This window comes from Spermophilus citellus, assembly GCF_964194105.1.
Source record: "Spermophilus citellus genome assembly, chromosome: 17".
Taxonomy (NCBI): Eukaryota; Metazoa; Chordata; class Mammalia; order Rodentia; family Sciuridae; genus Spermophilus; species Spermophilus citellus.
In genome coordinates, this window is record NC_138199.1 from 49306864 (window position 1) to 49321732 (window position 14869).

General features: G+C 53.0%; 1 protein-coding gene across 1 annotated transcript; it reads right to left on the minus strand.

Moving 5' to 3' along the window:
* Positions 1-9787: 9787 nt before the first annotated feature.
* Positions 9788-14499, minus strand: DLX4 (distal-less homeobox 4; the record flags this gene model as incomplete). Its single annotated transcript, XM_081271734.1, has 3 exons — positions 13933-14499; positions 10413-10609; positions 9788-10030 (listed from the first exon to the last, which is right to left on the minus strand). The coding sequence occupies exons 1-3, from the start codon at positions 14213-14215 to the stop codon at positions 9788-9790; spliced, it is 723 nt and encodes a 240-aa protein (XP_081127860.1). The 5' UTR covers positions 14216-14499.
* Between the last annotated feature and the right edge of the window lie 370 nt (positions 14500-14869).

Below are 14869 nucleotides of genomic sequence, written 5' to 3' on the forward strand. Positions count from 1 at the left end.
CCTGGCAAACTGCAGCAGCCACGTGCCCTTCCCTGAGCACTGAGGGCGCCTGGCCACGTCATGCAATGCGTGTGGCATTGTCCCACACCCACCCCTGGGGCCAGTCAGGCCTGCCCTGAGCTCAGGAATCACCAGTAGGGAAGGGGAGGATGACATGTCCTCAGCCCAGGGCTGAAGGGGTTGCAGAGCATAAGGCAGAGGCCTGAAGGGAGCAGGCCGCAGGCTGGGAAAGAGAGAGAGGAAAGTTGCTCCCTGGAGCAGACAGCTCCTCCCAAGATCTGGGCAGGAAAGGTGCTAACTGAAGACCTACTGTGTGCCAGGTCCTATGCCGATAGCTTTCCTAGACACACTATCTCATTTAATTCTCACAATTTCGTGGCAAGGTCAGGTGAGATAACTGAGGCTGTGTAACCTAAGGTCAGTCACCTGCCCTCTCTGAGCTTTACTTTCTTTCACCTATAAAATTAAGCTAATCATATAATCATATTAAGCTAATCATATAGCTAATCATAATCTTATAGGGCTGCTGAGGATAGTAAATAAGATAACACACATAAAGGGCTAGGCATGGTGATGCTGACTTAACAAATTGTACTACCAGTTTGGCATTAAATTAACTATGGGCAGTTAAGATGCTCCTCAGGTGGTCTGGGGGAGTTCTAGGCACCCTCAATAGTCCAGAGTTGACCCTTCCTCCTCTGTGGAGAGGTCTCCTATAGAATTCCCCCCTCTACTGGGAAACGCTTTCTTGATTCCAACGTATGTCTACCATGCCTCAGATATAATGGAAGGAAGGTCCTGTAGGACAGAGCCACGGGCTTAGCACCAGCAGAAGGGATCACGGTGGAGGTTAATACATTTCAGTTACTGATGAGCTAAAAAGCTACTCTTCACATCTATACGCTTCCAGTATTTTATTGTTTATTATTTCCATTACAAGAGGAACATTTTTCCTTATTGCTACACTAGAGAACAGTTACAGGTATCTTATATTTATTGATGTCCAGCCACCATACCAAAATTCTATTAATTCTGGGAGGCTTTTTTTCTTTTTCTCTCCCACCTCCCATCCCCCAGAGTCTCTTGAGTTTTCTCACTATCCAATCAATAGTAGTAAAAAGAAACAATTTTGTCTCTGCATTTTTACTAGTTGGAGGGATTCTGGGTCATGGATAAAGAAGTTAAGTTAGGGCTGGAGATGTGGCTCAGCGGTAGCGCACTCGCCTGGCATGCGTGCGGCCGGGGTTTGATCCTCAGCACCACAAACCAACAAAGATGTTGTGTCCACCGAAAACTAAAAAAAAATTAAAAAAAAATAAAAAATAAAAAAAAAATTAAAAAAAAAAAAGAAGAAGTTAAGAGCTTTGTCTGCTGCTCCCTTAGCTGTGACCAGGCAAGCATCTCTTAGGGTGTCTTTCTACCTGGGGTGTGGATGGGGCTGTCCTGAAAGTTCAGTCAGACTCCTCTCACCCTTAACTACCGCCTGTACAACTTCCTCCCCTCATCACAAAACAGCTTCTGTCTAGCCTACCACCCACACTGCTGGTGTCCAGGGGAGACAGCCAACACCAGGGCTCTGCTCACAAGTAGCCCCCAGCCCAAAAGATTCTCCCAAGCAGAGAAAACCAGGTTCAGTGGCATACATTTGTAATCCCTGTAATCCAGCTACTTGGGAGGCTGAGACAGAAGGATCACAAGTTCAAGGCCAGGCTGGGCAACTTAGCAAGACCTTGTCTCAAAATAAATTATAACAATAATTATTATTTTTCCTTTTCCTCCTCCTTCTAGCCGTACTGGGATTTGTTTTGGTTTTTTTTTTTTTTTTTTGGTACAGGGATTGAACTCAGGGTCACTCAGGTGACCCCTGAGCCACATCCCCAGGGCTATTTTGTATTTTATTTAGAGACAGGGTCTCATTGAGTTGCTTAGCACCTCGCTTTTGCTGAGGCTGACTTTGAACTCGCCATCCTCCTGCCTCAGCCACCTGAGCCGATGGGATTACAGGTATACAGGTGTGCGTCACTGCATCCAGCTCCCAACACACTTTTTTAAGTTTTATTTTGAGGCAGAGTCTCACTAAATTGCCCAGTGCTAAAGTGTTCCTGGGTTCAATCTCTAGTAGCAAGTTTTAAAAAATCAAGCATAACAGAGGAAGAGGATAACAGGAGAAGGGGTACATGGGAGGGTCCCACATGAACAGAGAAAATTTTTTAGCTCAGTAGTTGGAGATGCAACCAATAATTCTTGCTGAATCCTTACTGTATTGTAGCATTTTTTGCATTTTTATTTATTTAATTTTATTTCCCCCTACCCCACCCCACAGAGCTGGGGATGGTACCCAAGTTCTTGCCCAAGCTAGGCAAGTGCTCTACCCCTGAGCTACAACCCCATCCCTCCTCCAAATTTTTGGAGGCATCATTTTGATCATTATCCCTACTGCAGAGGTGAGGAAATAAATACCTAGAGAGGTAAAATGACCAGCCCAAGACCTCTCAGCTGAGTACCTGCATCCCAGAGTCAGACTTTCTTCCTTTCCTCCTCCTTTTTTTTTCTTCTCCTCCTTCTTCTAGCCATACTAGGATTTGAACTCAGGGGTCCTCACTCACTGAGCTGTATCCCCAGTACCTTTTTTTTTTTTAATTAAGGAGGGGGTGAGGGAGAGAGAGTTTAATATTTATTTTTTAGTTTTCGGCGGACACAACATCTTTGTTTGTATGTGGTGCTGAGGATGGAACCCGGGCCGCACGCATGCCGGGCGAGCGCACTACCTCTTGAGCCACATCCCCAGCCCCCCCCCCAGTACCCTTTTTTAAGTTTTATTTTGAGGCTGGGTCTCTTTAAGTAATCCAGGCTGGACTTGAACTTGAGACTCTTCTGCCTCAGCCTTCTGAGTAGCTGCAAATTTTATTTTTCAAGGGGGCAAAGGGGGTTTTCTTATTTTTCAGGAGGGGTTGCCAAAGGGCTGGGATTGGAGGGAACTGAAAGCCAGAGATGAGTCTCAACTCAGAATTCAGGGTTTGGGGGGGGGGGAGGGCTTTGAGGAGGTCGGGTAAAGACTTGGGGTCACAAGGGTGGAAGAAGCCCGTATCAGTGTATCCAGCTGATCGCCCTGGGCTCAGGGAATGTGACAGGAGCCGGGCAGAGGCATGTCAGGAAGCTCGGTGCAGTCTGGCTCCCCCAGGATCTGTTGGAGCAAAGAATTCCTGGCGGCTCCAGGGCTAGGAGGAGGAGTTTGTGGCAGGCCCTAGCTTGCAGGGACAGAGAAAGCAGCTCCCAAGTCCAGCGGGCAGGAGAGGTCTAGTGGCCCTGCACAGGCCTGGTGGGCAGTGGGAGGGGAAGGATCTGAGTGAGGACCACAGGTCCCCAACCCCTCTCTCTCCTCTGCCCAACCCCCATGGGCTGAGCACCTCCCTCCAAAGAGAGTGGGAACATCAGGGGTAGGGAGGGTTGAGCTGGCAGAGGAAGGAGCCACCTAGCCAAGCTGAGAGGGCGCCCCTAGTCTGAGAGGGCAAGCGGGTGTCCTGCTCTCCAGCAACCCCCAGTCTGAGAGAGGCGTGCAAGTCCTGACGGGTCAGGCTGATGTGCAAAACAGGACGGAGAAGGTGATTTTGGGTGGGCTCTGGGTGAAGGGGATTCCCAAGGAGCTTCGTGATCTAAGTGGGGTCACCCAGATCCTGGGGTTATGCATCAGCTTGAAGGGGAGATTGCTTAGACAGCAGGGGCCACAGGCCAGGATAGACTCTCCTTGGGCCAGCAAAGGACCTTCCTTCAGTCTGACCCATGATTAAACTGAACTCTCAAAGGGGGTGGTTCACACGGAGCTGAGAGGAATCTATTCCACACATATTCCACAGAGAGCGGCACCCTCCCCTGGAAATGAAGTAATCTCTCCATCTTGGGGCCAGAAAGGCTGAAGGCCTGGCACTGTGAGGAGCTGAATCAGAATGCTTGATGTTTGGAGGAAGCGTGGGCCAACTCCTTTCCCCTTCCTGGGCTGGCCAGACATGTCCCCCAGGATGCCAGTAGGGATGAGGACCTTAGCGTCATCAAACTGTGGTGTTGGAAAAAACTGCAGAATGCACCCAGTCAGATGGGGGAGGAAACTTCGATCTGATGAGAGAGACAGGATCTGCATTACAAAGCAGATATAGATTAGTATCCCGTGGTCACACAGAGCTTAGCAAGAGAAACTATCTGAATCTCAGACAGGGTATGTCACTTGCTCAAGGTTACTCTGCAAGTAGTAGCAGATCCAGATTTTTGGCTGCAAGAGCCATCCATACCTCTTGCCACCCTGTGAATACCAAGCCCCCTCCCCCCTCCCAGAGGCTGGAGTCAGAGCCAGGGCAGGGGAGAAGAGGGACTAGTAAGACCTCTGAGGGAAGGGCCACCTAAGCCCTTCTTAGCTGAACTTTGGGTTCCTGTGGCAGAGCTAGACACTATGGCCATGTCTGGGAGCCATGGGACCTGCCATGAAGGGGGACAGGAGCTGTTCTTGCTAGAGAACTGGAAAAGAAGCAGGACCCAGGAATCCAAGAAAGTCACAATCAAATTTCTATGGCCATTCAGCCTCCCTTTACAGCTGATCACTAGGGTCACCAGAACTGTCTTTGCTCCAACAGATCCTGGGGAAGCCAGACTGCATGGAGCTTCCTGACATGCCTCTGCCTGGCTCCTGACACATTCCCTGAAATGTTCCTAGAATATAGGAGCCAGGAACAGTAGAGGAAAAGATAAGGGGGCAAAAGGAGAGAGAGAGAGAAAGAGACCTGCCCCCTACGTTCCCACCATACATGCCTGCGCATGCGCACGTGCACGCAAGCAGAAGCTAGTCGGTAGATTTCTGTGCATGCTTCTGTCTGCCTTCATGGAAGCCCTTGGGCATCTCCTCCTTGGATCATCCCTCCAAATTGTGCTTCTCTCTGCAAACATGTGAGCCACGAGTGCATTTCTCTGTGTCTGTCCATGTACAACCACGGAATGCTTCATGCAGATGTACATGCGTGTCTTTCGGCTGCAGCTCTGCCAGTGCATGTAGTATATATCTGCCTGCCCACGTGTGCATCTTCTGTACAAATGTGTACACATGGTCTCCCTGTGCTTGGGAACCTGGGTCTGCCTGTCTACAAGGATTTGTTTGGGGCCTTTGCATGTTGAGGTTTGAAGTGAATGGGTCTTGGATTCCTCCTTTGTACCCAGTCTGAGCTGGCCAGGCAAGGGGAAGTGGAGGCATGGAGGGACAGCCACTTTCCATCGCTGAGCTTATTCATCCTGGAGAAGCAGAAGTCACCAAGAATTCACCGATGGAATTTTTCCCTACTCTCCAGGCCCAAAAGCCCATCTCAGAGAAAGGATCACTGAGCAGAGTGGGGAGAAACGGGAGCCAAAGGAATGAATCCTTCCAAAAGAGAGAAAAGCTAGGAGAAAGCTGGGCGGGGAGGGCATGAGAGAGGTTCTTTAGGCTCAGTGATTTCTTTTTTTCCACCATAATTGTTTAAACATTACTTGCTTCCTGATAAAGGGGGACCCCAGACCTTTTGGGCAGGATTGAGAGGGTCTTTGTGGAGGCTGATGCTACCTCCACCCTTGGAGCCCCTGCCTCCCAGCCCCCAGGTCTGGGTCCCCTCCCTCACATCATATTCCCCCTTCCTTCCTCCTCCCATGCCAAATGAGGCCTGGTAAGGAAAGGGTTATTCCAGGTGAGGTAGGGGCGGGAACACCTGTAGGATGCTTTTGGGAAAAAAGAGGCTTCAGTGCCCCTGAGGACAGAAAGCTGAGAGGAGATCTGCCACCACTACAATGGAAAGAATTGAGATTAGACACCAGGCAGAACCAGAAAGCATTGGTGCTGGAGAGGGGAGAGGCGGGAGGGGAGAGAAGGGGTGTCTCCTCAATTTCTTGGAAGCAGGAAGTTGCTGTTTTCCTTCTCAGGCTTTCCCCACTCTCTACCCACATCTCTTATAACTTCTGGGGAAGTCCTTGATCTCCCAAGGCCCCCCGTCTACACAGGCCTCTGCTACCCGGATAGCATTCCATTGACTCTGGATCCAATCCCAGAGGCAAGTCCGGGCATTCAAACTCAAATGAGGCTAGGAGCTGAGTAATCATGGGCCTCGGCGATGCAGACATTTTGTCGGGGAAATAAGCAGTTCCCCACCCCCACCTTCACAGAGGATTTGGGGGTGGAGGAGGGGCCGCCTGTCACTCAGGGTCTTCCCACCCCCTCCCACCACCAAGCTCTGTCTTCCCACCTGCAAGTAATTTGGCCAATGGGAGGGCAGCTAAGATTGCTGTGTGGAATCTTTCTAGATCTGTGTGCATTTGGTGAGGAGGGGGCTACCTCCTTCCCCACCAGACCCCGTGTAACCTTTTCCTCCTCACAGAAGCAAATTACTTGTAATTATCTCACATTGAAAGCCTTCAGGAGCTGCTTCCAAAATTGCTTTAATTGAATTAATTGAATCTCATTTTGCTGGAGGAGAGAATGGGGGGCAAGCCTTAAAATAGCATGTGGGGAAAGAGAAGGTGAGTGACCCAGAGGGAGGGGACGCCCCAAGTCAGCTTTCCGGAGGCAGACACACAGATGGGATAACTGGTGCCCTGGACATGCTTTCCCATTTTCCAGTCTCAGCCCACTTCAAGACGCACAAGCAGCCGGCCCTTTTGCATTTGGGACCTTGCCTGTGTCCTGTTCTCAAATGGTGATGATCAGAGATGTGTGGGGTTCTGTCTCCAGCCTGATTCCTCTTCTCCGCCTTCCGGAGGCAGGTCTGCCAGGGGAGAGAGGAGAATGGATGGCAATATGAACTCGCCCACACTGTGGCCCCTCCCTCCCCAGTGATCAAAACTGCAGCTATAAATGCCATTTATTAAGTGCTTACTATGTTCCAGGCACTGTGTCAAGCATGTTACAAGCACTATCTCATTTGATCATCACAACCACACCACTGAAACATGTCCTATTAGCATTCCCATCTTAGAGGGGAAGAAACAAACCTCCAAGAGAGGTTAAGAAACTTGCCAGAAGTCACACAGCTAGCAAGAGGCAGAGTTGTGGAATTCCTTGTTCCCCTTCTTTTATTGCTCCCAGCAGGGCTTCTTCCTCCTGGGAAGAGACCAAGAGACCACAGGGTTCCCCTTTTACAGCCTTGATGGCTTGAGGGATGGGAGCCGGCACCTCCTCCACTGGGGCTCCAGGTGCATCCCCACCCAGGAGCCCCGGGAAACTGGACCAGATCCCAAGTGGAAAAGAGATCCCTGTTTCCCCTGGAAAGGGCGGAGCGGGTAAGGCAGAGGGATGTTGTCGGCTCAGCTGGCCGCTGGCTGGGAGAGCAATTACGCTCCTTCTGCTACTTAACTTTACAACCGAGCTGTTGTTTTAACGATGCGACTTGTGTTGGGCTGTCCAATTAATCTGCCTTTGGAGGCTTTCCGAGATGGGGTGGTAGATCTTATCTCCACTCTGTGGAAAGAGGAGTGTGCAACCCGAAGTGGAAGGGAACAGCTGCCCTCAGGGCCTGTGGCCTTAGAGAAGACCCAGAGGAGGGATCTGGGGCTGGGCCACCCCTGAGAGCCTTGGAGCTAGGGTCCTTGGATGAGGGAAGGCATTGAGAAAGAAGTCAGCGCCTCTCCTCTGAGCACTCCCACTCCTCTCTGCTCCAGGCCTCTGCTTTGGCCCACCCGGTGCCCTTTGCCATCCCATGTGTGTTTTGGGGAATGAGAGTGGCCACTGACCCAGAAGTGGTACAGGGAGGACTAATTGCTCATTGGGATGGGCCTTCAATCTAATGGGACGCCCCTTCTACCCTACATATGATCCCAAGCCAGCTTCTCTCTGGGGCTGGGTTGGCCTGAGGAGCCTGGTGGGCTTTTTTGCCTGGGGCCAGCCCTGAGCTTGCAGAGCCTGGGAACAGGTTTAGGCAACAAGAGGGCAGCTTGACTTGGGAGTCTTGGAATTGAAGGCCCCTCCCCAGCCCTGGGGGCCATTCTGGGCTGGATTCCCTAAATGGTTCTCGCTTTTCCTCAACCCTTCTCCCACAGTTCTCTAAGCCCTGTGCTGTGTGCAGTGGGGTGTAGTGGCTATGAGTCACAGCTGTGTCTTGCTGCACCCTGAGCTGTCCAGAATTGTCACCTAGCATTGACTCCATCGGCCCAGGCTGAACTGGAGCCCTTGCACAGCGTCCAACCCTGTCCTCAGTCCTGCCCTCCACCTGGCATTTGCCACACTATCTCTGGTCATTTGTCTGGCTCTCTGTTAGCCTGAAGTGTCTGCTTGGTCACCATGGTATCCCCAGGACCTCACACTCAGCAGAGGCTTTACCCAATATGTGTTGGCTGGAAGAGAATTCTGGTTTGCCCTGGTGTTTTCTTTCCCTCCTGCCTCCTCATTCCCTGAGCTGGGCTGAGGCCATTCCACCTCCTAGCAGCACACTTCTCCCAGTAGGACTGGTCTGGCGTGTCCTCTCCCAGGGTGAGTAGGGCCACTGCCCAGGCTGCAGGTGGAGCATGGGGGCTGTGAGGTGCCTTGCTCCCTGTGCAACTGGGTCAGGAAAGGATCTCCTGGTAAAGGCCATTCCCACCTTCTTCCTTCCAGCATGCTCATCTTCCAGTTTCACACCAGAGCATATGAAAACTATGAATATTATTAGAACATTCCACAGCTAGAACCACAGAGCCAGTCAGTGGCAGAGGCAAAAGTGGAATCCAGTACCTCTGACTTCTGCAAGTCAGATGGGAGAGTTGAGCAACTAGCCCCCACCCCAGCATAGCTCAGGAGACAAACACCTCGCAGCCGTCACTCAGGTTTTTGTACAAACTTTAATCTGTAGAAGCTCATGGTATATGGATGGGAAGAGTTGGATGCTAGTCAGATTGGTTATAAACCTGAGCAGTTCATTTGGACGGAGGCAGGATAAGGAGTGCATTGCCAGGCCTGCCCCACCTATTTGGGGGTGTCTATACCTGCAACCATCCAAAGAACCTGTTTGTCCCCATTTGCCCTTAAGTATTAGTCTGCTGGGTTTCCAAGAATATGTGCATGTTGTTCTATATTAGGGGTGGGGAGTAGGAGGGAATAGGCTTTTAATAAATAGCTGTTGAATTGTATGGATAATTGGGTATATTATCTACTTAAAATGCATAGACATGTGGGGAAAGGACTTTTATAGGAGAGGAGCATAAATTAACCACAGGTCCACAAACTCCATGTTTGTATGTTTTGCTAAGTTTGGGTACTGATGATTGAACCTAGAGCCTCGTGCATGCTAAGCTCTGTCACTTAGCTATACCCCCAGATATGGAAGTATCAGAGGGTGGGACCTGATGGTGGTCAGCTTTGAAGACTCTGGATATCCACTTCTGCTCTGGCTCACAAACAGGTGGTGCAGGGTCCAAGGTACATGGAGAACAAATATTCAGTGTTTCCTCCTGGTTTTGACCCCAGGCAATGGTGGGGCTGCAGTCCTTTGAAGCAAGAGAGGAGTGGCAAAATCAAGGGTCCTGGGGACAGACTAAACTCCAGCCAATGACACTTTCTGCAGAGTCTTTATCCATTTGGAGGAAAGGTGTCCAATCTGTGGTAGTCTCGGGGACAGTGGCAAAGGCTTAAGTCCTTGAGTTAGCTGTTTGGATTAAGGGAACAGGACTCCATCCTGTCCCCTTTTCTCTTCTAGCTCCTCATCCTTCAAGAAAACCCACCTGGAGCTGGTTTCCTCTTGTTCCAGAAGGGATGCAGGTGCACCAGTCTTGGGCTTGGCAGGACTGGCCTGACCTGCCCTCCTTCCCAGACTCACATCATTTGAGGTGAAGCCAGTACATCTGGGGAATGATGCTGATACCAGGCTCCAAAGCTGTTGCCATAGCCACCAGTGGGCAGGGCACCTGCCTTGGGTAAATCCCAGAGGTATGGAAGGGGTGGAGAGCAGGGAGACAGGGAAGCGGGTCTCCCAGGGAAGTCCGCTTCCTGGCCCCCAGAGTTCTGCTTCAGGAGCTTCTTGTATTTGGAGCGTTTATTCTGAAACCAGATCTTTACCTTTGGAGAGAAAAGGGGACAGAATAAAAGATCAGGAATATGTATGAAAAGATCCCTGGCTATAGGGAGCAAGTCCAGGAAGAAGAGCTGAGGTTGGAAACATTTTGCTCTAGTTCTGCATAGTCCAGGAAGTCCCCTGAGCTAGTATCCATTTCTCCAGCCTGGGGTGCTCTCCTCCCTTGAACCAACACCCACCGCCTACCCCACAACATTTTTCTAATACATTCCCCCAACACTTGATGAGGACCAGCTATGAATACTCCCTGGAGAACTGTGTCAACTGGGCCAGGGAAATTGTCATTCATTCACACCTGGGGGGCGAGTTCCCAGCGAGCAGGCACTGGGGAAGTTTTGCACTCCTGAAGGATGGGACTGGCCCCACCTGCGTCTGGGTGAGGCCCAGCTGTGCTGCCAGCTGGGCCCTCTCGGGCAGTGCCAGGTACTGCGTATGCTGGAAACGCTGGTTTAGGTGCTGCAGCTGCAGGCTCGAATAGATGGTCCTTGGCTTGCGCTGCTTCTTGGTGGGGGCAAGCAGGTGCTGTTGGGAGGCATCCGGGGACAGCACTGGCTTCTCGGATTCTGGGGGACAAGATGGTATGCGTGGGAATTAACACTGTAGGACAGGCAGTTTCACAGGCTAGCTTGTACCTCTTCTTCATACCAGCAGAAGATTAGTAAAAGGCACAGCTCACGTCCTTCTCCTGTCCTTCTCTTTTCAATCCCCACTGCTCCATGTGCGCCAGGGGATACAAGACCCAGCTCTTGCCCTCAGGGTGCTCCCAAACATGGATTTTGTGTGCAGAAAGCCCAAGGGCCAGAGAGAGAATACACCCACACCTGGGGGTGGGAGGTCAGAGTTCAGCGGTTGGAAAGGCAGCGGTATGGGATAGGGCGGGGCAAAAGACTGAGTCTAGGGCTGAGAGGAGGCCTGAAAATGACGGGAAGTGCATTCCAGGCGCAGGGGTCTCAAAAACAATGCTCAGAAACCAGAGATAGGGTCCACCTGGCACCCTTTTGCTGCTTGAAAGGCGGGGCTGAGCGGGCGTCAAGGTCAGCATTGGGGTTTGCCATGTTTCCCCTACAGTAATGGGCCGCTCCTCTCCTGAAGAAGGGTGTCCATCTCTCTCCCCACACACTCCTTCCCCGGCCGACTGGCTCCGGGGAGACGTTTTAAGAAACCCCCAGAAGCCAGGTCGATATGGGAAGCCCTGTCCTCAGCTGGACTGCAGGCACAGAAGGTCCCCGCAAGGTTCCCCCGGCTGCGGAGAATGCAGAGCCCGCAGCGCAGGCCGGCAGGGCCGCTCCTGGATCGCTCTGCGACGCCGCTGCAGCGAGATATCCGGTCCTCCTCGCTCTCCAGGAATCTCGGCTGCTGGACAGCTGGGCCCTAGAATGCCGCCGGGTGGGGGCAAGGGGCTTCGACTCCTCCGGGTCATTGTTCCCGACCTGAGCCATTCTACGCGAACAACGGAGACCACCCTAGGAAGATGAGGGTAGCCGAGTGGATGGAGCAGCCGGAGCGCCCGCGGGCTTAGGGCAACGTTGGCCATATTCCATAGGGATCTGTCCCGCGGACCCGGGCGCTCCGGTGCGGCTTTGGTCCCCTCGCCCTCCCCCTCCCCTGTATTCTCCTAGTCTGGCTCACCCCACCCTCGTCAGGGTCCCCGCCCTTAGCCGGCCGCGGTCATCGGTTGCCTTCACCTCCCCCGCATCCCACACCAGTGGCCTCGGGCGCTGCGGGCTTCTCAGATCCTCCTCCTTCGACCCCAGCCTCAGCCAATTCCCAGAAAAACAGTTAGGTTTCCGCTCCCGCCCGCGCCTGTCCTGCCTCCCCTGCTTGAACCCAGTGCTCGAAACCCGGGGCTGGCAATCGAGCGACCACCCGCGCCTTTCTGGCTGCGTGGACAGCGCAATTCCGGCGGTGACGCACTGACAGCGGCTAAGACAGGGCAGCCGCTGCTGCTGAACTCTCGGAGCCCACCGCGCCCCAACTCTGGGAGCCCACCCAGCTCCAAGTTTCTTCCCGACCTGCAGTCTTCTCCACGCCAGTTGCAGCAAGTCACAACTGGATCTGCACTAGTCGCGATAATGGAGCCTCAGGGCCTCTCTCCGGGCGCCACCGCACCGCACCCGCCGGCTCTAAGGGGTGTGTAGTGCTGGCTCACTTGGAGCCAAACCCCTCCCTGGGGCGGGGATGAACACTAAGGGGTTTGGGGTTAGGAGAACCTCTTGCTCTCACACCCCTCTGACTCTATGGCGAACTGAACACAACAGTTTCAACAGAGAAATGCTACAATCTATTTTAAGGACAGTGGTGTGTGCTGCTTTTCGTTGGATACGGGTAAAGGTTGTAAGAAAAGAATCTCTCCACTCACTGTCTTTAGTTCAAGCAAAGAGATGACCAGGAAAATGTGGAAGGCAGAACTGAGGACACCCACATCACTTGAACAGTTACCTCAAGGGTAAAGTCTGGTTAATCTTACCCTACTCCCAAAACATACATGTTGCAGCACATGGAACACACTGTACTAGGGTAAAAAGAAGTCCAAGGAATTTGGGAGAAACTAGATCTGTAAGACCCTGCCATCACCACCACCAAATGTCACTCCATAAACCTGACCCAGCAGCCTTGGAAGAGGCAACCCCAGTTTTGCCACAGAAGACAGTTAACTTTCCCGTGTTCTAAGAAAGTTTCCTAAAGTCCTCTTTTCAGGCCCCATGCGGTGAAAATGGATTTGCAAAGGCCAAGAACCTAGAAAACAGGCTGTATCCTTGACCCATGAATACCCTTTTTTCATGCCTCAGTTTGAGAAATTGAGTGCCCAAATTCTAGGGTCACTCTGGCTCTGATGGTTCATGTGTTCATGTCAGAACAACAGGGAAGAGAGGAGATGTCTTGGTCCTGAGCTGATTGCAGAGAAGCTGCATGGTGGACATGCATCCATGGAGAAAAATGTGCCAAAGACACTTGTCTTTGGCACATTTGGGGACAATGAGGTGAGAGCAAGCAGTGCAGGGAACCTGGAGTCTAAGCTGGAGCCAGTGCAGATGGGAGTATGTACAGGGCACTTCCAGGGTCAGTGAGTATGTCAACTCCAAGGCCAGGAAGACCTGCTAGCTCATTGGCTTTGTTGAGGTCTTTCAGTGAGCAAGTACTTTCTCAGAAGCTCAAAGGTGTTCCAGGCAACAGGAACTGGGGCCTAATGTACCCAAAGTCAAGGGTGGAGCTGACAGGGATGACATGCTCCTTTGGTTAGAAGGCTGAAGCTGCCACGGAAAGATTAGGGATTTCCTGATCAGCCTGGATCTATTCTTTGAATGATGGGTGATGGGGTCTTAGTCCCAGATTCTGCCAAGTCAGGCTCCAGTCAAGGTCAGGCATGGTCTGGGGAAAGGGGGTGGGGCCCAGGAATGGAGAAGAAGGAACCCCTACATCTACAGCCCTCCAGCCAGGACCTGATTTCTGTTTGGCAGGGTTTGGCTTGAATACTGCTTTCTGAGACTAGACCACTCAGAAAAGGGCACCTGGGGAGAATCCAGAGGAAGAGGTTAGGGACCCCACCCCCACATCTGGATTGTTGCAGTTTTCCGTTACAGTAGATACACACAACTTTGCTGCTCCAGGGGGTGGGGTAGGGAGACTTCCCGGCCTTGCTTCATACAACTGCAAATCGAAACCAGGTCAGTTTTGAAAGGAGACCTAGATCAACTTGCCCCCACTCTCCCCGCCCCCCCTGCACCTCCCACCCCATCTCTTCGCCCTCCCCCCCTACCCCAGATTCCGTGGAATCGGAGTAAAGTTTGAATCCCGCTAGCTGCATGCAAACCAGGCCGTAAAGAAGTTTAGGGGCGTATGGGAGCTGAACCCCCGAGGTGGGAAGAACCGCCACGACCAGACTTACCTGTCTCTGGTTCCTGTGGGCTCTCAGCCGGGTCGCTGAGGAGCCGAGATGGCGCCGCGGGTTGCTGGCAGTGCAGGTAGGAGTCTCCTGGCGTCGCCGGCCCGGTGTAGGGGTAGGACAGAAGGTGACCATACGGTCCGGAGTAGGACAAATCGGGAGAGGCTGCGGTTGCGGGGGACGTGCCAAGCGGGTAGGCAGCCACTACCGACGGGATGGGGGCGAGGTTCGGAAAGACAGCTTTGGAGACATCCCGGCCAGGGAGGGGGCAGGGCAAAGAGGTCATTGCGGCCGAGGCCAAGCCGAAGGTCCTAGGTCATGGCCCAGCACGTCTCCCTCTCCCTCCGCCAACTCTTTTTTCCAGGGCCTTGGGCGTTGGGCGGACGAAACCTCCAGCCAGCGGCCCCTCACTTAAGATCCCGTGAAAAATGTCTCTCTGGCTCTTCCAGAGGAGAGCTCGCACCCGGGAAAGGGGTTCCGGGGGGGTGTCCCCCATGCTTTTCCCCTCCCCCCTAAGTCTGTGGGAGCCCCCCTTCCTATCCACAAGGTTCGGTTCCCGGGACCCGACGGACCCGCCCACGTAGATTCCCCGGATTGGCTACTGCACGTGGTGACTTCACTGAGGCTTGGAGCCGGGACCCGCCCCCAGGGCAGCCAGAGTAGGAAGAGGGGAGGGTTGCGGGGCGCAGGATCCTGGCCCATCTCTCCAGGCGTCTTCTCTGAAAGGGTGCTGGGGTTGCAGGGTGGTTGCGCCGCCCGAGAGCCTCGGTAATATGGCAGACGTACTAGGCAGCGGGCGGCCTTGGGATGCCCGAGGGGCGAGCGCAGCTGCACTGTGGGCGGAGGGGCCTCGGCTGACAGGACGCTTAAAACCCCGCCTTCGTGATGTCCAGCTCTCGGGGTCCGCACGGCGATTCGGCTCCCGCTGCCGGGGATCTGC